The sequence below is a fragment of the Tripterygium wilfordii genome, chromosome 15 (assembly GCF_013401445.1).
Source record: "Tripterygium wilfordii isolate XIE 37 chromosome 15, ASM1340144v1, whole genome shotgun sequence".
In the NCBI taxonomy this organism is placed as follows: Eukaryota; Viridiplantae; Streptophyta; class Magnoliopsida; order Celastrales; family Celastraceae; genus Tripterygium; species Tripterygium wilfordii.
The window spans coordinates 3,267,364-3,287,379 of NC_052246.1; the positions used below are offsets into that span (position 1 = coordinate 3,267,364).

General features: G+C 37.8%; 6 protein-coding genes across 8 annotated transcripts; 2 read left to right on the forward strand and 4 right to left on the reverse strand.

The window, feature by feature from the left end:
- The first annotated feature begins 266 nt into the window (after positions 1 to 266).
- LOC120016170 (protein XRI1-like) lies at positions 267 to 3,529 on the forward strand. Of its 3 annotated transcripts, XM_038868811.1 has the most exons (10): positions 267 to 478; positions 810 to 909; positions 1,007 to 1,066; positions 1,209 to 1,304; positions 1,409 to 1,548; positions 2,051 to 2,114; positions 2,194 to 2,296; positions 2,383 to 2,423; positions 2,512 to 2,595; positions 2,890 to 3,529. In XM_038868811.1, the coding sequence occupies exons 2-10, from the start codon at positions 861 to 863 to the stop codon at positions 3,159 to 3,161; spliced, it is 909 nt and encodes a 302-aa protein (XP_038724739.1). In that variant the 5' UTR covers positions 267 to 478; positions 810 to 860; the 3' UTR covers positions 3,162 to 3,529. The 3 variants fall into 3 exon arrangements, with proteins under 3 accessions (XP_038724739.1, XP_038724741.1, XP_038724740.1); XM_038868813.1 differs by lacking the exon at positions 810 to 909 and having other exon boundaries at positions 269 to 478; XM_038868812.1 differs by lacking the exon at positions 810 to 909 and having other exon boundaries at positions 271 to 478; positions 1,007 to 1,062.
- Positions 3,530 to 4,225: 696 nt separating this feature from the next.
- LOC120016366 (40S ribosomal protein S7-like) lies at positions 4,226 to 7,496 on the forward strand. The gene is made up of 6 exons (XM_038869105.1): positions 4,226 to 4,374; positions 5,204 to 5,288; positions 5,408 to 5,481; positions 5,769 to 5,892; positions 6,560 to 6,742; positions 7,232 to 7,496. The coding sequence occupies exons 2-6, from the start codon at positions 5,214 to 5,216 to the stop codon at positions 7,349 to 7,351; spliced, it is 576 nt and encodes a 191-aa protein (XP_038725033.1). The 5' UTR covers positions 4,226 to 4,374; positions 5,204 to 5,213; the 3' UTR covers positions 7,352 to 7,496.
- A 69-nt stretch (positions 7,497 to 7,565) lies between these two features.
- Positions 7,566 to 8,485, reverse strand: LOC120016368 (olee1-like protein). Its single transcript, XM_038869107.1, has 2 exons — positions 8,080 to 8,485; positions 7,566 to 7,974 (listed from the first exon to the last, which is right to left on the reverse strand). The coding sequence occupies exons 1-2, from the start codon at positions 8,291 to 8,293 to the stop codon at positions 7,646 to 7,648; spliced, it is 543 nt and encodes a 180-aa protein (XP_038725035.1). The 5' UTR covers positions 8,294 to 8,485; the 3' UTR covers positions 7,566 to 7,645.
- A 105-nt stretch (positions 8,486 to 8,590) lies between these two features.
- LOC120016365 (geraniol 8-hydroxylase-like) lies at positions 8,591 to 11,150 on the reverse strand. The gene is made up of 2 exons (XM_038869104.1): positions 10,103 to 11,150; positions 8,591 to 9,417 (listed from the first exon to the last, which is right to left on the reverse strand). Exons 1-2 carry the CDS (start codon positions 10,973 to 10,975, stop codon positions 8,794 to 8,796), a joined length of 1,497 nt encoding a protein of 498 aa, XP_038725032.1. The 5' UTR covers positions 10,976 to 11,150; the 3' UTR covers positions 8,591 to 8,793.
- Positions 11,151 to 11,237: 87 nt separating this feature from the next.
- Positions 11,238 to 19,892, reverse strand: LOC120016364 (DEAD-box ATP-dependent RNA helicase 5-like). Its single transcript, XM_038869103.1, has 13 exons — positions 19,359 to 19,892; positions 19,006 to 19,130; positions 18,130 to 18,237; positions 17,597 to 17,677; positions 16,302 to 16,380; positions 15,354 to 15,439; positions 15,224 to 15,280; positions 15,071 to 15,138; positions 12,654 to 12,722; positions 12,460 to 12,553; positions 11,959 to 12,123; positions 11,770 to 11,862; positions 11,238 to 11,545 (listed from the first exon to the last, which is right to left on the reverse strand). The coding sequence occupies exons 1-13, from the start codon at positions 19,858 to 19,860 to the stop codon at positions 11,453 to 11,455; spliced, it is 1,620 nt and encodes a 539-aa protein (XP_038725031.1). The 5' UTR covers positions 19,861 to 19,892; the 3' UTR covers positions 11,238 to 11,452.
- Positions 13,152 to 13,949, reverse strand: LOC120016367. The gene is made up of 2 exons (XM_038869106.1): positions 13,757 to 13,949; positions 13,152 to 13,671 (listed from the first exon to the last, which is right to left on the reverse strand). The coding sequence occupies exons 1-2, from the start codon at positions 13,922 to 13,924 to the stop codon at positions 13,294 to 13,296; spliced, it is 546 nt and encodes a 181-aa protein (XP_038725034.1). The 5' UTR covers positions 13,925 to 13,949; the 3' UTR covers positions 13,152 to 13,293.
- Positions 19,893 to 20,016: the final 124 nt, after the last annotated feature.

Below are 20,016 nucleotides of genomic sequence, written 5' to 3' on the forward strand. Positions count from 1 at the left end.
AATTGGGCTTCTTAAAAACAATACTAGTCCCCTCTTACATGAATGAGCTGGGCCAAGCCTAGTTGGGCTTCTCTAAAATTAAACTCCAACTTAAAGCAAGTTTTTTTTTTTTGTACTTTTTTAGAGAAAATAAACCAATTTTAATTACCAGATATTTTTGCATATTAATATTATCCGATTGAAATTCACACGTGGCAAGCATGCGGTGACTGGTGAGTGCTGGGCCTGCCTTCCTTCACCGCACTGGACTTTGATCAAGATTGGGTGCAGTCGCACGCTCACTCTGCTCATTTCGAACGTCCAAGAAACTGAAAAGGGAAAATAAAAAACCCTAAAATCACAGTAAAAACAAAGACAAACAAGCAATATTTGTAAGACAGAGACCAGGAATTGTCTGGTTCCGTGGTCGTGACGGATTCGGTGAACAGGTGGAGGAGAAGCCGATGGACAATCGGTCCTCACTGACCTCCAAGTCCAGGTAGGTACTTGTGGTGGATATGGTGGTTATACTTTCTTAACCTTGTATATTCACTTGTAGGCGTGTATGTATTGAAGCACTTTTGATCTTGATTTGTCATTTTTGTTTGATTTGTTTGATACCGACTCTTAATTGGGTATCTGCTTTTCCAGTTGGGTATTCTTGTGTTGGTTGTTTTTAGCGCCATATCGAGTGAGTGGTTGATAGATTTAGTATTTGGCACGGTTGGGGAAAATGTGAGATGATGGGTCTCTTGAATGTGCTGATTTATCGAAGTTTCGGGGTTGAGGTTACTGGGAGAAACATTTAATTTCTTTTTTCGTAAATGCAGTTGAGATGGAGTTCTTGGTTCTGTAACGAATCTGTGTAGCTTGTTGTCCTGATGCACTGCATGCTCTTTCATTTTCCCTGTTTGCTTTTCAAATCCTCCTGTAATATCTTGGTGAATTTGGATCTAGTCTTTGCTTCTCCACCACCTACTGTTCTGGACCTCAATAACGTTGATTTTCTTATTATTGTGAATGGTAGTGGCGAGTGTTGGAACTGGCAAGGGAATGGCTGTTTACAAAATGAATCTAATATCGGTAGGTAATGGTTATTCCTCCAAACTTTTCTTTTGTTTAGATATTTTGATAAATCCGGTGATTCAGGCTAAGACAAATGAGGTTATTTATGTCTGTGGAATCTCATTCTTTTTGTGCACTTGTATCTCAATGCATGTGGAATTTAGTGACGCTGAATGAGGAAGACGTATCCTACATGTACGATGAGGAAACAACCCCAATTAAGGATTGCGGAGATTTGGCATACAATATGACTCACAGTGGTTGGGACTTACTTTTCCAACATTCTCTGACAACATTATTGTGTTTTTTTTTTGCAAAGTGCATGTTGCCAAGCAATGCAATTAATTTTGAAATATGGTTTCAGGCAATATGAACAAGGAACCAGAAGGATGCAAGGAGAATTCTTTACAAGTAAAGAGGCGTAGGATGCTACAGTTTGATACTCCAGTAGTAGATCCTGCCTTCCAGTATGGAGAACTCTCATCCACCTTTATAAAATCAAATGTCTGTACTCTAATGCTTTCAGTGTCTAATGTGTCATTTTTACATTAGATGCTACATGAATTTATATATGGAATGCTGCATGTTGAACAAGATTGAGATCCAAGAAGATTTGTGTGAATTTCAAACTTTATGATAATAAATAGTTAAATACCTTTCTTTATTCAGTGAAAAAGCATGTAATAGAGTTCATAGAATGTGCATCCATGTACTGTTAAGTTCTTGTAGACTGCTAACTATGTGCAAATATTGTATTGATTATAATCTCTGGGGCTGTAATGCCAGATGTTACTTCTGATATTTGAATAAGTTTAGACATTTGCTTGAGATGATTGACTAATTTGGCTTTATTCTCCTTCATCTACGTGTACATAATTTGTGAAGGAGTTTCAAAGCTATGCTTGTTGTAGACATGGTGTATGCCTCATCCTATTGTGAGATGCTATAAGACTGTCCAGAGACATCCTTTCCATGAATAATGCCACAACTTTTGTATTATATGTAGGAGAGGGAGAACTTGGTTGAAGATGTTTCTAATGACATGTCAGAGTGGGTTTCTACCTTTTCAGGTTTGTCCCTTGGGATACTATTTTATTCTTGATTATAAACTGGTTTTCATTTACTAAATATATGTTTTTAATATGTCAGGAAATGCAACTGCTTCCAGTGTTGAGGGCCTGGATCTTTTGACCGAGGGGTGGATTGCTGAATGCTTTAATGATAATGAGATGCATTTTGATCCTACTGAAATGTATGCTTCTTTCGTTGTAGAACTTTTTAGTTTGATTACACTTTCACTCTGATCTGATTGTTCTTGTCCTATTGTCTGAGAATTAGGAATTATGCAGGAGCAGATGATGTTGAAATTGACATATCAGGTATACGACATCATTATCTCTCTCCATCTCTTCTTGCCCGTTTCTTTTTCTATGCTGTTACGTTTATGGAATCAGTTTGCTTTTGTAGAGTTATGCAATTTTTCTCCAGAGACTGAAGTTAATGTGGATCAACATCATATTAAGCGGACTCCTTCAAATATTATATTCAAAGGTGTTTGCTTGTTCTTCATTTTTTTTGTTACGTGTATCTACTTTGCTTTTGCCATCTCTTAGCGCTTGTATAGCAGTTATCCTTGGATTTGGCAGTCTTTCATTTGAGGTCACTGGAGTACTCTGTCTTTGTTTCAGTTGGGTGGTGGTTCTCTATTGTTGGCTCGATCGTTGTTTAGAGTAGAACATTGTTGGATTTTCCGATTTTGCTATTTTGCCTGTGATCATTTTCTACTCTTTGCAAGATATGTGAAACAAAACTAATGATGACATAGTTTATTGTTTCTCGCGCTAGGTAAGAAATCTGTGATACACACCCCTACTAAGTTAGCTGCTTCCGTTGCCTATCCATTTGCTTTCATCAAACCCTGTGAGTTCCAAGGAGACACGACTCTGAAGGACATAAACCAGCGGATCCTCACTCCACCATCAAAATCAAAGCAAAAGAATGAAGATCCTCTTGATTACCCCACATCAGCATTTTCTGGGAAGCCTGTTGTTGGAAAGACTAAAATTCACACCGATGGAGGAAGAGGTAGCATCACAATCATGAGAACCAAAGGCTGACTAGATGAGCGTTCTTCCTGTTTTGCAGCCCTTTCATCGCACCGTGTTGTTCGGTTAGTCTCTTTTGCAGTAGTTTACGGCTATCTAAGGGAGAAGTTGATCCTTCAATTTTTGTGGTGGTTTTCAAAACTTATTGATCACATGACAGTGCTAATCTATCCAAGCGGTATCTAAATGTGATGAAGCGTTTTGTTCATACTTCATACATGGTGGCTCAATTGAAAATCTTGCAGTTTATTACCAGCCTATTTTCTTTTGGTACCTTTGAGTACTTTCATTTGAGTCTATGGGAATATCCATAACTTTTGTGATGGAACCATGTATCTAGAAGTTGTATTTATTTCAGTAGTTTATAAGTTGCTTTTACTCTCCATGAGCACTTCTCCAATGTCTCCAGTGAATTCGTCCTTATTTTAGTTGAGTCATTGGATTTCAGATGACACTCGTGTGGTATTTCATAGAGGTCCCGAGTTCGAGCCTTCTCCATTCGGCCATTCCCTCCCTTGTATATGTGTCTATATATTTGTACATATTATATATATTAACAACAAATAAAAAATGCTTGCTCCAAAAACAATAAGATGAACAAAGTATCTATACGTAAACAACAGAGGTGTGTTACATGGAAATGCAATTATGAAAACTCTATATATCCCTAATAATTTCTTCCATAACCGGTCATAACATTATTACGTTATCTAATTACATTGAATTTTATTATTACGTTGTCTAATTATATTGACCTTCGTTATTATGTTGTCTAATTACATTGAATTACGTTATTACATTGTTTAATTATATGTTATGGTTGAATTTGTTAGGGATACGTAGCACTTCCGATGCAAGCATGCTCCAAAAGGCCCAAATCATTTTGGCAATGAGGCTCGGCCCAAGAAAAGTTTCTATCCAAACCCAAATCTTTTGGAGATGAGACTCGGCCCAAGAAAAGTAATTATGCTCAAAAAGGCCCAAATCTGTTTGGCAATGAGGCTCGGCCCAAGAAAAGTTATCTATCCAAGCCCAAATCTTCTTCTTAACGTTGAGGCCAACCCACGGGATTTCAAAATCCCTAGTTTAGGTGCTTTTATTTCAGCAGCCACTCTCTTCCCTTGCCTCCGCCTCCCTGTACGGACAAATCCTGTATATCGTCGTGTGCTGAAATCTCAAACTCAGGTTTTGCTGCCGATATCGTTGTACTCTCCGGCAACTAAGGGTAAGTAATTCTTAATCGCTTATATGTTTGGAACCACAAAGTTGTGAACTTTTTTGTGAAGATAAATGAAATATGATCTCTAAAGAGTGTTTGCAAATTGATTCATCTCTTCCCTTAGGAATAGTATAGAAATTAAATTCCATGTAACTGCCCAATGGAGTCAAAATCGTAAACGATTTGTAGTTTCATAGAGGGACTGGGTTTGCAACAATTGTTATCAGAGCGCGTCGGCGGCTCTCTATGGGTGCCCACCATTCGAGCTGGCTAAACTCCGGCCGTATAAGATCCATTGGCAGCCCTTTCCATGTGGGATGCGTGACATAGGCTGATTATTTGAATTTTATTTTCTTGGATTAGATACTTTTTCTACTTTTTCTCTGTTACATGACATAATTGTGGGTTTCCCATCTCAAATTAGACGAGATTTTCGCTTATCTCACAACCAACTGTGGGTCGTGGGTATGAATCATTTGTCGAGGATAGTGATTAAGGTACATTAAATGACAGATTAGTTTCATATACTTGTATAGGGATGCATATTTACACCTCCTGAAGAAAATGTAGCAGGAACACCAAAATAATGCGAGTAAAATGGTTAGGTTAACTGCTGGATAGATCTGCAAATGAATTGATCCTGTAAGAAAATGTTCAAAATCAGCCAATAGTTTGTCAAAAAAGCTGACCCTATCATCAAGCCCAAATTTGTTTGTTGTTTGTTTTGTTTTGTTTTTTTTTTCCCCTTTTTGCTGTCGACTATTCTCAAGCCGGGTTTAATTTAATGATGTTTTAGTTGTTCTCTAGCCTAAAGGAAGTCAATTTGTTATGCCAGGTTTTTGAAGATGTTTTCGGCGCAGAATAAGATTCGTAAAGATAAGGCTGCTGAGCCGACTGAATTTGAGGAGTCCGTGGCACAGGTGTTAACATTATTTTTTTGACATCACTTGATCCAATTCATGTAAATTTTTTACCAATGGTTTTTTCTCCCTAATTTAATGTATCTTGACTTTCTTTTCTTTGTTTTTTTCCAATATAGGCTCTCTTTGATTTGGAAAATAGTAATCATGAGCTGAAAAGTGAAATCAAGGATCTTTTCATAAATTCAGCAGTGTAAGAATTATTTACGTTTTTAACTTTTTAATTGTTGGTTAATTATTTTATTATCACTGCTTATGTTTACCTATGAGCGTGTGACCTAGTGGTAGAGTTGCAGGGGTGCAACCCAAAGGTCATATGTTCAATTCCTGAAAATAGTCTCTCCACATATTATGTGTGGGTAAGGTCTGTGTATATCTTGACTGTCCCAGACTCTGCCCACTGTGGGAGCCTTGTGCACGAGAGTTGTTTTACCTTTTTAAATCATTGCTTATGTTCATAAGGTTCAATCTATGTTGTAGTCAGCTGGATGTTGCTGGAAATCAAAAGGCCCTTGTGATCCATGTCCCTTACAGATTGAGAAAAGCCTACCGCAAGATTCATGTTAGGCTTGTGAGAGAGCTTGAGAAAAAGTTCGGTGGGAAGGTGATTGATAATTGTTCTTGTTTATTGTGGAAATTTAATTGTGATTACTTGGATGAATTAGCTTTGACTTATGCATAACAGTTTCTGAATTAGCATCTGAAATTCAATAAAGTAAGTATATTTTGCATAATTGAATGTTAGAACTTGGTGCTTAGGGTCTTTGTGCATGTACTTTTGTTCTTCTTGCATTGGACTATAATTGAAATTAAGTCCTATAAAGTTGGATGTGTGTGATGTTGTGGTTACTAATTATTGGAAGTTGATGAATTAATGTTTACGACCCCAAGAAAAAGTTAATGCTGATAAAGTTTAACTTGTGGCATTTTGAAATGTGTTTTGTTGGTTTGGAATTTGTGTTTAGTTGTATTGAAGTAGCTTTGACCTGCTTGTTATTTTTAGCACATCTTTAGCTGTGATTTCTCTCCAAACTTTATTTTGTAGTGTTGATTTATGGGTGTTTTACTGATCATAACGAATTTATATGGAACTACATGTTTCTTTAGGATGCATGCTTGTCTTTTGTAAGTGTTTCTTGTTTTCCTGTCTTGTGATTGTTTAACCATTTAACATGAAATATCTCGCATCTTTTGTTTTCAAGCATGGTTAGGTTATTGATAATCAGTTTTAAGTTATTGCAACTCTACATTACATTTTTTACATCTTTCAGCATGTAATCCTAGTTGCCACCCGGAGGATAGTGAGGCCTCCAAAGAAGGGATCTGCTGTTCAACGGCCACGCTCCCGCACGCTGACTGCTGTGCATGAGGCAATACTTGAGGATGTTGTGTTGCCTGCTGAGATTGTTGGGAAGCGCGTTAGATACCGAATTGATGGATCCAAAATAATGAAGGTACTCCATTATAATATGAACATGAGAGAATAATCTTAGCCATAGAAATTGCAGGCACTGTGTATTTCTTGTAGATTTTGCTCAAACAATGAATTTAGAAATGTACATGAGCCTTCTATCCTTGTGAACAATGTTCTTAGAGCTCACAAGTTCAATTCTTGAAAACAGTTTCTCACATATTAAGTGGGGTTAAAGTTTGTGTATATCGTGTCTGTCCCTAATACCGCCTGCACAGGTATTGTTTACCTTTTTAAATGAATTTTAAAATGCCTTACATGTGCTAACATATGTACAAGCTTCGTTCACTTTCTCATTGTTTACACATGAACTGTGAAGTAATTTCTATGGAAACTTAAATTTCTTATGCTATGGAAACTTACATGACTTTATAGTCGTTGTGGGAAACTTAAATGACTTTATAGTCGTCGTGTTTCAGACAAAATTATCATTATATTGTTGTTTTTACTGCAACTGCTGTTGTTTTGGCAGGTCTTCTTGGACTCAAAGGAGAAAAACAACACAGAGAATAAGCTGGTTACCTTCTCTGCAGTTTACAAGAAACTTACTGGAAAAGACGTCGTATTCGAGTTTCCTGCAACAGAAGCATAGACCCAATATTCATCTTTCTGATGTTTGATCGCTTTGAACTCTCTATTGTGCACTTAAAATTTTGACACTGCTGCGTTTCTGCTCTTTAAGACGGATTTTATTTATGTTCGTCAATTTGGATTAATTTTATGAAGTGTTTTGCGCTTGGCTTGGTTTGAAGTTCGATTTCATTGTTCTCCAGGTTTGAGAATCCTAAAATCAGTCCAACCCAGAAAACAAAACCACATTGTAGGTAACTTCATTTATTTATTGAATTATGAGGATTGCATGCTTCTTATATAAAGAAGTTACATTTTAGTCTAAAGGAAGGAAACCCATGCGTTGAAGCTCTTGAGTGCACCCAGGAAGAGGTTCCTTCTTCATGAACCCCAAAGAATTGGCATAACGAATAGGCGTGGCCACACCAACATTCTTGGTGATGAGGACTCTGCCAGTCAGCCTTCTCGTCGCTCTCTCTGAACAATCGTCCCTCGAACTTTTCAGCAGTTTAACCTCGCATATTTCCTCCTCGTGATCACCCTCAACCGGGATATGATAAATCCCATTGCTGTCCGTCAGTTCCTCGAAAGTATAGGTAATTTTATCTGATGTTCTGTTCCTGCATTGCAAGCGCACACTCGCAGCTGCGTGCACAACATTGATCGGATTTAAGGTTTCGGGGGTTCAGATGATTATCTAAAGAGCACTATTATATGGTACTCTAATACAAAATTACAAATGTTACGTACCTTCCATGTACTCGGTGAGTTTGGTCTCGAATTGGACGCGGCATGTGTCACAATAGACTCTGCCCTCTACGTACAAGATGTCGTTGGAGACAGGGGCGGAGGCAGGGGCACGGGCAGGGGTGGAGGCGGGTGCACGGGCAGAGGCAGAGACTAGGGAAGAGAAGCAGAGAACGGCTGCCATGAAGAGGGTGGTGGCGGCCACGTTCTTCGCCATTTTTGACAATTCACTTGGTGCTAAAGGGGGCAATAAAATTAGGTTCCTTTTATACCCAAAATAAACATGTAAAAATTCGTTATTTTTGTGTGGTAGATGTAAATTCGGTTTTATTAGGTGATAAGACTCGGTCAAGGTCCTTTCAAAATGTCATATGCAGCCTACCATTTTTTTTGGTAATCAAAACATGTAAAATGGGAGGGTGTTGGGATAACAGGGATAATAGCTGATGAGTTGTATGCATGGAATTTTTATGTGCATTATGTGAAGTCCATGAATTCACTGGAATCCCGTGCGTCCAACTCAACTACCGAGATAACTATAAAACTAATAGGGATCTTTATCATTTTCGAAATACATAAAACTGTAAATAAAAATCAAGAGCAATTTCACTTTGATCCTCAAACCACTTGACAACCCTAAATCATTATCTTATACGACTAATATTTACTTAGTAAATGTGATTACCTTCCATAATAATTTGCACACACCATTGCTTTTCAATTGTTATTGGCTTGGATGGGGATAGCACAAAGTGGCACAGCTTTCTTAAGAGTAGCACCAAACATCTCTTCCATGTTAAGCTCCATAGGGGAGACAACATCCTCAGGCAGCTTCCAATCAAACTCATGAACAATCGAACCCAGAATCAAATGAACCATACGAGTCGCAAGAGGCAATCCTGGACAAATTCTTCTACCAGCACCAAATGGTATATACTCAAAGTCTCTCCCTTTGAAGTCCAAATCATTGGAACCCAAAAACCTCTCTGGACAAAACAACAGTGGATCGTCGTTCCAGTACTTTGGGTCTCTGCCTAGTGCCCATGCATTGACTAGGACTCGAGAGTTCTTGGGAACGTTAAAGCCAAGTATTTCTACATTGTTCACTGCTTTGTAGGGCAAGAGAAGAGGCACTGGTGGGTGGAGTCTTAGTGTCTCTTTCACTACTGCTTGAAGATATGGTAGTTGATCAATGTCTGAATCTTGCATTGCACGGTCCGTGCCGATAACTTCGATGAGTTCTCTCCTCAGTTTCTGGAGTACTTCACGGTTTCGAAGAAGTTCTGCCATTGCCCATTCTGTTGTTATTGCAGATGTATCACTTCCAGCAATGAACAAGTCCTGTTGAATTAAAAAAAAACAAAAACAAATTCAACCCTCCCAAGATTATGTGCAGTAATACCAAAAACATAGTGCTTTATATGTATGGTTAGAGTAACAAATGTGAATCCAATAGAAAATTAAACATTGCTTAAATGCTTTAATTAACGAAAAGATTTGAGCATCAAAGTCATTGTCTTGTTTTGGCCACAAAAGTCTTACAAGACATAAAATCTGATTTAAAAAGATTTGAGCACAAAAGTAATTGTCTTGTTTGGGCACTTGTCACAAAAGTCTTGAAAGACAAAATATATGATTAAAGGTTGAAAGGTACACTTATCAACCTCTTTAATTTCAATGGTCCAGCACATGGTGGTTAAGAAATTAGTTTATAATTTATTAATTCTGGCCTAGCCCATCCTTCCCAAAAAAAGAAGAAGAAAATATCAATCACATGTGGTAACATAAAGCATAAATATCAAGCTCAGGTTATCCAACACATTTCACATGGATTTCTTTCTACAATTAGCATATTGACATATAGATGCATAATCTACAGTACTGATGAAAATGTCACTTACCAGAATCAAAGGCTTGATATTATGCCTATCAAAGTCGGATCCTTCTTCATCAGATTCATAAACAATGACATTCATTCATTCAAGCACACAACTATTCTAGAGTGATGAAAATGAAGCTCACTTACAAGAATCAAAGGCTTGATATTATGTCTATCAAAGTCAGACCCTGGTTCGTCGCACTGATCAAGAAGAACATCCAAGAAATCTCCACTTCTTTCACTCCCAATTTTCCTGCTCTCCAAACGCTTCTCAATCATCTCATCAAATATCTCATGCAACCTCATGTAAGCAGGCCTTACATGCCTCCTCAATCCCTGCAAATCAAACAACTTCAACACCGGAAAAATATCAGATAAATTCTGTTTCCCAGCATCCTCCATGATCCTCCACACAAGGTCTTTAAACTCCTGAGCCTTTTCAAAATCTGTGTCTATTATATCAACTGAGAATATAGCGTTCGATATCAAGTTCAATGTAGTTGCAAAAGCAACCTGGCCAATATCAACTTGTTTGCCCAAAACATACAGTTTTTTGATTTGTTCAATGAGTTGTTGGACTTTTAGGTGGCGTAGGTGTTGCTGGGAGTCAAGACGTTGCTTAGTGAACATCTGGGTGATGCATATACGTCTACGGTTGCGCCATCGTTGGTTGCCAGGTACCCATGCAAGGGTAGACTCAGGGTTAGGTTGGGCAGTAATGACGTCAGGGATGTAGCGCTCGGAGAAGTCCTGGTCATGGATTTGGAGGACTTGTTTGGCGGTTTCAGGGGAGGAGACAACTATGGTGGTGATGGAGCCTAGGTAGAGTGTTATTATAGGGCCATGGAGTTTTGCGAGGTTGTAGAGAGACTCGTGGAGGCGGGGGCTGAGGTGACGGAGGGAGCCAATTAGGGGAAGGGAGGAAGGACCAGGGGGGAGGTTGGTCGCACGGCGGAGGAAGGGTTTGAGGAGGAGGAGGAAGAAGAGGGGAAGGCAGAAAAGGAAGATGTGAAGTTCCATGTTGTGTGTGTATGGATGAGAGCATGGAAGGTTTGAAAAAAGTACAGTAACTATGGATTTTATAAAGCTAGCAAATGGTTTTGAGTGTGGATTATAAGATCAACTTTGACCATAGATGAACCATACCCTAGCAACCAGATTCTCCTTTCTTGCCAATAGCCACCACGTATACATTACTGTGACAGCTACCATAGTTGTTGAAGTTTGAAATCAATAACAGCAAACTTTAAGACAACAGAAAGGAAAAAAAAATGAAAAAAAAAAAACCCAAACGTACGTATCTCTTTAATATAATACTCCAGAATCCCCAGGTGTTGGCATTTGGCAGAGGCGGCGGGTGGCCAAAACAAATAAACATCAACGTTTTACAGATTCTGAAGATCAATTTCGTATACTTCATATGTTAATGCTACTTTGGTTATAAACTCCATGAAGTTTTATCATCCACTAAAATGCTTTATTGACAGTATCAATCAATCATTCATCACCTGAGTCATCAAATCTTATTTTTTTAGCCTTTGGTGCATCTGAAGAGATTTCTCTGAAGTGGGTTCCGTATAGCTTTGACTCCTGCATTGTCAAATGACAATAAAATTAGAATAGTGCATCTTTGGTAGAGGTTAACATCCGAGGATCTGTAAATACTAATTTTAATCTGCTCACTATTTCAGTCCCAAAAAAGTTTGCACCATTCACACAAAGATGAACCCTTAAATGATCATGTAATAAGACGTGCAGGAAATAAATATTAGGAAACATACCTATGGGAACGTATGAAAAAAAATATGACATACCTTTTTCTTTACATGAGTACCGAATTTCAGAAGGGCAGCTGGCACATTTTGCCCAGCTTCCCTGAGTACATTCACCAGCTCCCCAGCAAGGTTCTGTATAGTTTATAATTTCACATCACTCATTAAAGATTTTGCTAAATGCATGAAAACATATCAACTTCTTAAGTAACAGATGCCTAAAGATGTTACCCTATTATGATCTGTAAAAAATGTGTGAGCAACACCCTTCCTTCCAGCTCGTCCGGTTCTTCCTATTCTATGGACATAATCCTCTGTCGTGAGAGGGAAGCTATAGTTGATAACAACCTCAACATCAGGAATGTCAAGTCCTCGAGCAGCAACGTCAGTAGCTACCTGCATGTGTAAGGTATCAAATACATCACAGTTTCTAGTTTGTTGGCAAGCTGCCACGTGCCAACCAAAATAAAAAGAGGCATCCGAAATATTTCTATGACAACCACAGTGCATCCACCAAAATGAGCACATTCCAAGTGATATCATAGGGTAACTTCCAAGGATTATTACCAATGCCTTATAATAAAAAATTATACCAAAATGAAGACATGCAAAAATTTCAACTATTTCCTCATTTTACAAATGCAGATCATAATGATTTCTTTCCAAATTTTGCTTGAACAACAATAGCAAAAGACTAATAAATATAATGGTAGCAGAAGACTAACAATATACCATCAGGGGACAGCTTCCCTTCTTGAACAATGATAGTGCTTTCGTACGCCCATGTTGTGATTTGTCACCATGAATTGAAACAGCAGTCCAACCTCTAGGAAGTTAGAGAACTCATAATTAAGAGGGAAAAGGCAGAGCGCACTACTAGACAGAATTTCTATCACAAGCATCATGAATGGAAAATAAAAGTTCACCTCTTTTGAAGCATTGGTTCAAGACATTTGGCTTCCTCCTTGTACAATACAAAAACCAAGACTCTGTTCCTGATCATAAGAAGCATGAGCTCTGATCAGTTATCTTTGACCATCAAAGTTCAGGGAGTTCAAAGCAGTGCTTTCAGTGATACGAAAAAAGAAGAAGCTAAATCAGATGAAAATTTACCCCCATCTCAAACAGTATAATGGCTCGGATTCCAGGATACTAAAATTACAACAAAGAGCTACTCTTTATCTTCTGGGTAACGGGTAACAGGGAACCTCAGCAGGTCAATTCATCATCCAGTGAATGAGCAATGACGTTTTCAGTATATTAAGGAGCATCCCAAGAACAGTGATTATAATCAAGGTAGTGAAAACGTAAGATCGGATCGGAATCGGAGAAGGGGTGTAAAATCGGAATCGCAAAATCGAATCGTAAAATCGTAAGATTTTACATACAATGTAAAAATAAGCATATTTTGCAATCCTAAGACATGTAACAAGAATAACATAATGCAATAATAATTAGATAATGCCATACATGTTCAAAGTTCTAACAATCAAACATACTAAAAATTAAACACATGCTACATAAATTCAATCTCATGTTCCAACAACAAACATACAAACTAATAAATTAACACAAATCATCAAGATCATCATCTTCACCACTCCCACCACCATCACTCCCATTATATTCATCTCCCTCTCCCTCCTCCATATTCACATTTTCTTCTATATCTTCATCCTCAATTGGGTTGCTATCAAGTTCAATTGTCATATCATGAATCCCATCATTTCCAACCGGTTCAACAATTTGAGCATTGACATCCTCATTAGGAGAAGGAACATCCACACCTCCCTCCGTGATCCATTCATTATCTGAACCAATATCTTCAAAGGTTGGCAACTCCATACTTCTAAATTTCTTATTCTTCAATTTGGAATTGTACATCACAAACACCAAGTCATTCATCTTCTTTTGGTGAAGACGATTCCTTTTCTTGGTATGAACCTAAAACCACACAATGAGTTAATTGAGAAGTATTGAAGTTCCTAACATTTAACAAACAAACTTAAAAAATAAACTCGAATCTTACCATCTCAAATGCACTCCAGTTACGCTCGCATCCAGAAGAGCTACAAGTTAAACTAAGCACTCGAATAGCAAATCTTTGAAGTTCGGGAACATCATCTCCATAAGTGTTCCACCAATCAGCAGGATGCTTTTTCTCTAATAAATCCCTAGCATCAATCCTAGAAAACATACATTGACCATGATGGAATATATCAAGCTGTGAGATTATTGTATTTCTTTCATTTCGTTACTTCTACATGCACTTTTTCTCAAATCTTTCTTGAATAGCTCATTCATGGTCACTTGAGTAGAATTGTTTTTCCCTTTACCCTTATACATAGCTGATGTCATCCTAGTTTGAGACTCAGGTAGTGTTTCACTAACTGAGCTCCCAATTTCATGTTGACGCAACAAACTCTTCCTTTCCTTAGCTTCCATACCTTGAGACAAAATCTCCAACATTCTCTTCCTCACATCATCGGGTACACTTCGACAAGCTCCTACATTATCGTTTGTACAAGCAAGGTGATGCTTAAAACGATATATACCTCCGCTGCTAATTTTGGCACAAAATTTACATTGCACCTTCTTTGCATCATGACCAACCTCAATACCATATTCCCATCCTATATCATTTCTACTCCCTGAAGCATTTTTTCTCCTAATACTTGCAGTTGCATTTCCAGAACCAGAAGTTGACATTTTATTAATTGAAAATCAAAGAACTGCATACCAGAATGGTCGAGGTGTAGAATAGTCACAGAGTCAAGAGAAACTTCAGTATCAGATCACTATTGCATCATCTCCAGGACCACTTGTCGGCGTCTTCTCAGTTCTCAGTCGATGAAGTATTCTAGGTTAGAAATTTCACGAACTGTAATAAGGAGTTGGCTTGGCTGTATAAGAACTTGGGCTAAGGTTGAATTGGGCCAGAATAACATAAAAACTTGGGCTAAGGTTGAATTGGGCCATAATAACATAAGAACTTGGGCTAAGGTTGAATTGGGCCAGAATAATATAAGAACTCAGAATAATAAAAATTGGCCCAAAAAATAAGGCCCAGTCTAACACATAGGCTTATAAGGACAGTTCTCAAGATCGTTAAAATCGTGTATAAAATCGCGATTTTAACGATTTTAACGAGTTTAAGCGCGATCTGCGTCGATCTTGATGTGGCAACGAGTTTACCACTATTCTACTCGAAATCTTAGGTAAGATCGTAAGATCGAGCGATTTTACGAGCATAAGCGCGATTTTGACTACCTTGATTATAATGCTGAATAAAGGAGTATCCAAACACAGACATAGATAGATTGATAAATATAGAACTAACTACCTCTGGGATTTGTGATATTTCTCTAGCAAAGCAACCAGATGATCGAACCGTGAACGTTCATCCAAGACCTGGATATGTAAAAGGATGTTTTGACATGAGAGATATTATGTCGACAAATTATGAACTGGCATCTGACTTAACAAGAAATCACACCTCAACTATCTGCATAACATCATGGTTGGCAGACAAATCTTCTGACCCTATGACAACCTGAAATAAAGCTCAAATTTATACAAATCTCAAAAGGAAATTTGATCGAAGGTTAAACTAATAAATGGCACACCTTAACAGGATTAGGATCCATGAAGTCCTGAGCTAGTCTATGAACATCTGTTGGCCATGTAGCGCTGAACATTACCATCTGGCGAGCTACAGGGACACAAAAGATTTATCCACACCTTATTATTTGCAGTATGCCATATATACATAAAAAAGTTTATCATCCTTACTTTATTTGATAATGATACCATTATTTGTACACTTATAATCAGTATAACACTATTCATAACATTTTCAACTGTTTCTTTCTTGTGGTGAGATTAGCAATATATATATATATATACCAAGACACCAACTAAAAAGAATCTCTATCCTGCATGAAGTATATACAGAGAAGAGTCCATAAACTTTAACGCAGAAGAAAGCCAAGAGATTTCACTGTGTTTCTGAGCAGCAAAAAATAATTTTAGAACTAGTTTTTTTTTTTTTTTACCTTATCAGAGAACTAGTTCCTCAGGAAATGAGAAGTGATCTCGTCAACAAACCTGAGCCTTTACACACCGTAAAAAAAATACCAAAAGAAAATCATTTTGTATGCAGAACTAATTAAATTTTATTATGTGGCATTAGCCATCTATGATTTCTTTTTAACTTTTACCCGCTATTTTTCAGTGTGCCTCTAACCTATATTAAGCATGTCCCTCATTCAGGTAACTGATACAGAGAGTTGCCAACCTGAATGTGACACATGATAAGCCATAAGTTTCACCTCTTGACATCTACTCTTGTTTGAGACACAAGTATCTATACACTCACAATGAACTCTTAGTGCATAAAGGACTCTTATATTCGTTTTCGGTTGTCTGTGTGAGAAAGAGTTCCTATTTTCACATTTCATTAAGTGAAATTATTCTACTTAATAATAGCAACAAACAAATTATTAATTCTTAAATAACTAGAACAAATTTAAAAGAAGAAAAAAGAAGGTATAACATTATAAATGGATGCACACCAGAACAGGTCTTGCTCAAAATGAATCGAACTTCTGGTTCAAATCCCATGTCAAGCATTCGGTCTGCTTCATCGAGAACCTGCAGAATGTTAATGCACAATTCACATTCGTAGAGAGCAGTGATACCCTTTAACTTTTCACATGACTACTAATCATACAGTGTAGACAAATCATTACTACTCATACAGTCATACCCACCACTGGATGCTTTTGATCCTGATCAGTATAGAACAGGAAAGGCTGGGTTATCATGATAGTGACACTAAGAACATCAGTAAATCCACGACAACGTTTTATGGGCAAGACAGTATTTTAACTTTTTACAAGTAAACATGTGGCCCAGTGGTAGATTTGTAGAAGTGCAACTTACAAGTCACAAGTTCAATTCTGGGAAACAACCTCTCTACATATTAAGTGGGGGTAAGGAATGCCAACATCATGTTTGTCGCTTACCCCGCCCACTGCAAGAGCCTTGTACACAATAATAATTGTTTATTTTTACATGCGAACATGTGGCCCGGTGGTAGAGCTCCGTGGTGCAACCTAGATGTCACAACTTCAATTTTTTGAAAAAGCCTCTCTACATATTACGTGGGGGTTAAGGTTTGAGTACATTTTGCTTGCCCCAACCCCGCCCATTGAGAGCGCATTGTGCACGAGAGTTGTTTACCTTCTTGACAAAAAGCATTTTCCAATTTATCCAACTTACAAGGCATATGTTGGCGAGCAGGTTTCCCACTCACATAATCTCTGTAACTCTATGCCCGTCATGGTTGCTATCTTTAGATAATAAAATTGGAAAAATATGCAAAAAGGACAACCAAATCCTTAAACAGGTGATGAGCTGCAACCCAAATCCAGTGCACTCTCAATGCTTTTCGCATTTTTCAGGTGATATTTAGTGGGTGGAAGGGGATTTGAATTCGTGTCCTCAGACTTGCCAATGGGAATCTAACCATTTAGACTAGTGGTGGTTCCCTAATGCTTTTGCACATTGATCCAACACAAGTATTGATAAAGGGAGGTTTCAAAGAAACCTGCCCTCCAAAGATGCTACATTCAGATGATATAGTAGGACAATTTCATAGAGTGAACAATCTAATTTTAAGGTACCAACATTTCCCATATAGCCTACAGGCTATTTGGTTCCACTGCACTCCAATGAAATTTCTTCCATTGAAAGAGGGATGGAGGTCATATTGAAGAAGTACCTAACACTCTGATAGTCTCATTACACAGCAAAGAAACAAAAAAAATAAATTACCAAAATGGTATTTTATAAGAATATTCCTTACCACAAAAGATACCTCAGAGAGGTTGCATTTATTCATTTCAATAAGATCCTCTAAACGACCTGCAGTTCCAATTACAATGTCCTGTGTATATAAGAAATTTAAAACCAATAAAATTAAAACAATAGCAAAATACAAATGTTGAAATACCTACGAAAGGAATACACATAAAGTAGCTAAATTCACTTTCAACAGAAATGAATCAGACTAGATCCATAAAACCAACATGATCAATCACTATCAGCAGAAACTTCCATATAGGCATATACCGAATATCTTCAATCATCATCGGTATCACTTAGCTCTAGTATCACTTTTAAAAGTCCATTCACTAACTACCCCATGGGTCCTCTCTACTACAACCAAAAGTTATCAACCAATACCAAAAATAGTAGAAGGTAAAATTGTACAAAAGTATTTAGAGGAAAAAAAACTGTGCAAGGAAAAGGATAACGCTAACAAACTATGTGAAAGTGAAAAAATAACCACATATACAAATGCTATGAATTAATAGCAACAAAAGAAAAGTATCTTACAACGCCCGACTTCAGGGCAGAAATTTGAGGTCGCTTTGATGTGCCTCCATACAAACAAACTGACTTCACTCCACAAGGCTCACCAGCATTGTGTAGAACATTAGAAATCTATCACAAGAAAGGGAAGACTAACATAAATCACATTCTTTATGAAACAAACTCAAAATAATTCAACGGAAGGACAAAAAGGGTACTGTGATTTGAAAAGGTGGGAAAAAAGCAGCCAATTACATTACCAGCAACTAATGTGCTTATGTGCAAATAGATGTTATAGCCACATCATATTATCATTACATGGATAAAAGCCACATGTTCCTAATCTACAGAATATGACAAGCGCCAATTTCAAAATCATGTCACAAAAATTCAGCACCTGTTGATACTAGCTATAATGCTTTCTGTTGCCACCAAAAGGATCCCCACTCCATTTCTCCAGCCACCTGTAAATGCCAATTATAGACGTTTGGCTGTCTTCCCGTGGGTTACAAGCTTTCATTTTCCTCTCCCATACATATCTATGGCTTTTAATCGACATTTGATTCTTTCTATTTTGAGTAATAGAATGATCCAGTATTCGTAGACAATTTTTTTTGATTAACTTATTTAGATACTGGTTTGAAAACATATATAGCACACTGCAGTAAATGATGCCCAAAGTGATTCCAAACTACTTGAGTTTCTCAATAAGATAATATCATATCTATTGAATGTTTATCAAGCAATTCCCAATATATAATTGATGTACTGTGATACAAATGCATCCAGATAACACATTAATGAAACTTTGAAAGTTTTGCATTAGAGATGCATCCATTCAAATTCAACAGTTCAAAGACATTCGGTTGTCGAAATAAAGAATTAATTCAAGACACATACTTGATCAGCTAGTTCCCTTGTGGGAGATAGCACAAGGCAAAGTGGATTCACCCTCTTCGAAATTTTATCCTTTCTCTTGCTGAAAACATGCATTATCCCCGGTACCCCAAAAGCCAAAGTCTTACCTGAAAAAAGCACACAACAAATCAACAAACCAAATCAAAGTTCACATAACATACCAATCACAAGCTACCAGAATTAGCACAACATTGTAACAAAGAAAGCACGAAAATTACATAACAATAAACATCGTTCCATAATACAAAAGTTGCAGCAAACTAAACAGCCAAAAAGTAACATTGCATTGTATAGCACGTTTATCCAGAAGATCAAAACCCCGCAGAAAAAACTACCTGAACCAGTCTTCGCAATTCCAATAAAGTCACGACCATGCAGCAAGAAAGGCCAGGCATGAGCCTGGATTGGAGATGGACGCTTGAAATCCTTGCAGCAATCCAAGACATTTTCTGGCAACTTGGAGTCCTGAAAGGACTTCAGCGGCGTGTACTTTGTCTCTTCCGAATTCTTCCCAGTCACCACCACCGTCTCTTCACCGCCATTACCCCCATCACCAGTTCTGCCATTTTCGGAATTTAATTCTTCTTGCCTTTCACAGACCTCGCTTTCCTTCCCGATCACTGTTTCATTTTGGTGCATCTTCTTCTTTTCCTTCTTCGTGTAGTCCTTGATCGTGCTCTCTTCAAGCTTGGTCGCTTCAAGCTTTCGCTTCATATTCGCATCATTTTGCTGCTCAATATTAGACCTTTTGTGCTTCTTCTCTCTCTTGTCTCTTGCTTTGGTTTCTAGGGCTACTGGTTCGCTGAAAGGAGAAGCTTCTTGGAGCTTTCGACCCATCGCGGAGGCAGAGCGAACAAAGAGCTGGAGAAGACGGAGAGGGAGGTTTTATCAAGGGTTTTAGGCTGCAAAATTGGTGGATTGGGCTTCTCTAAATTTAGTTAGCCCATTAAAACTTTCCCCAATCCCCATAGTTGGATCCAAGCCACTTATTCA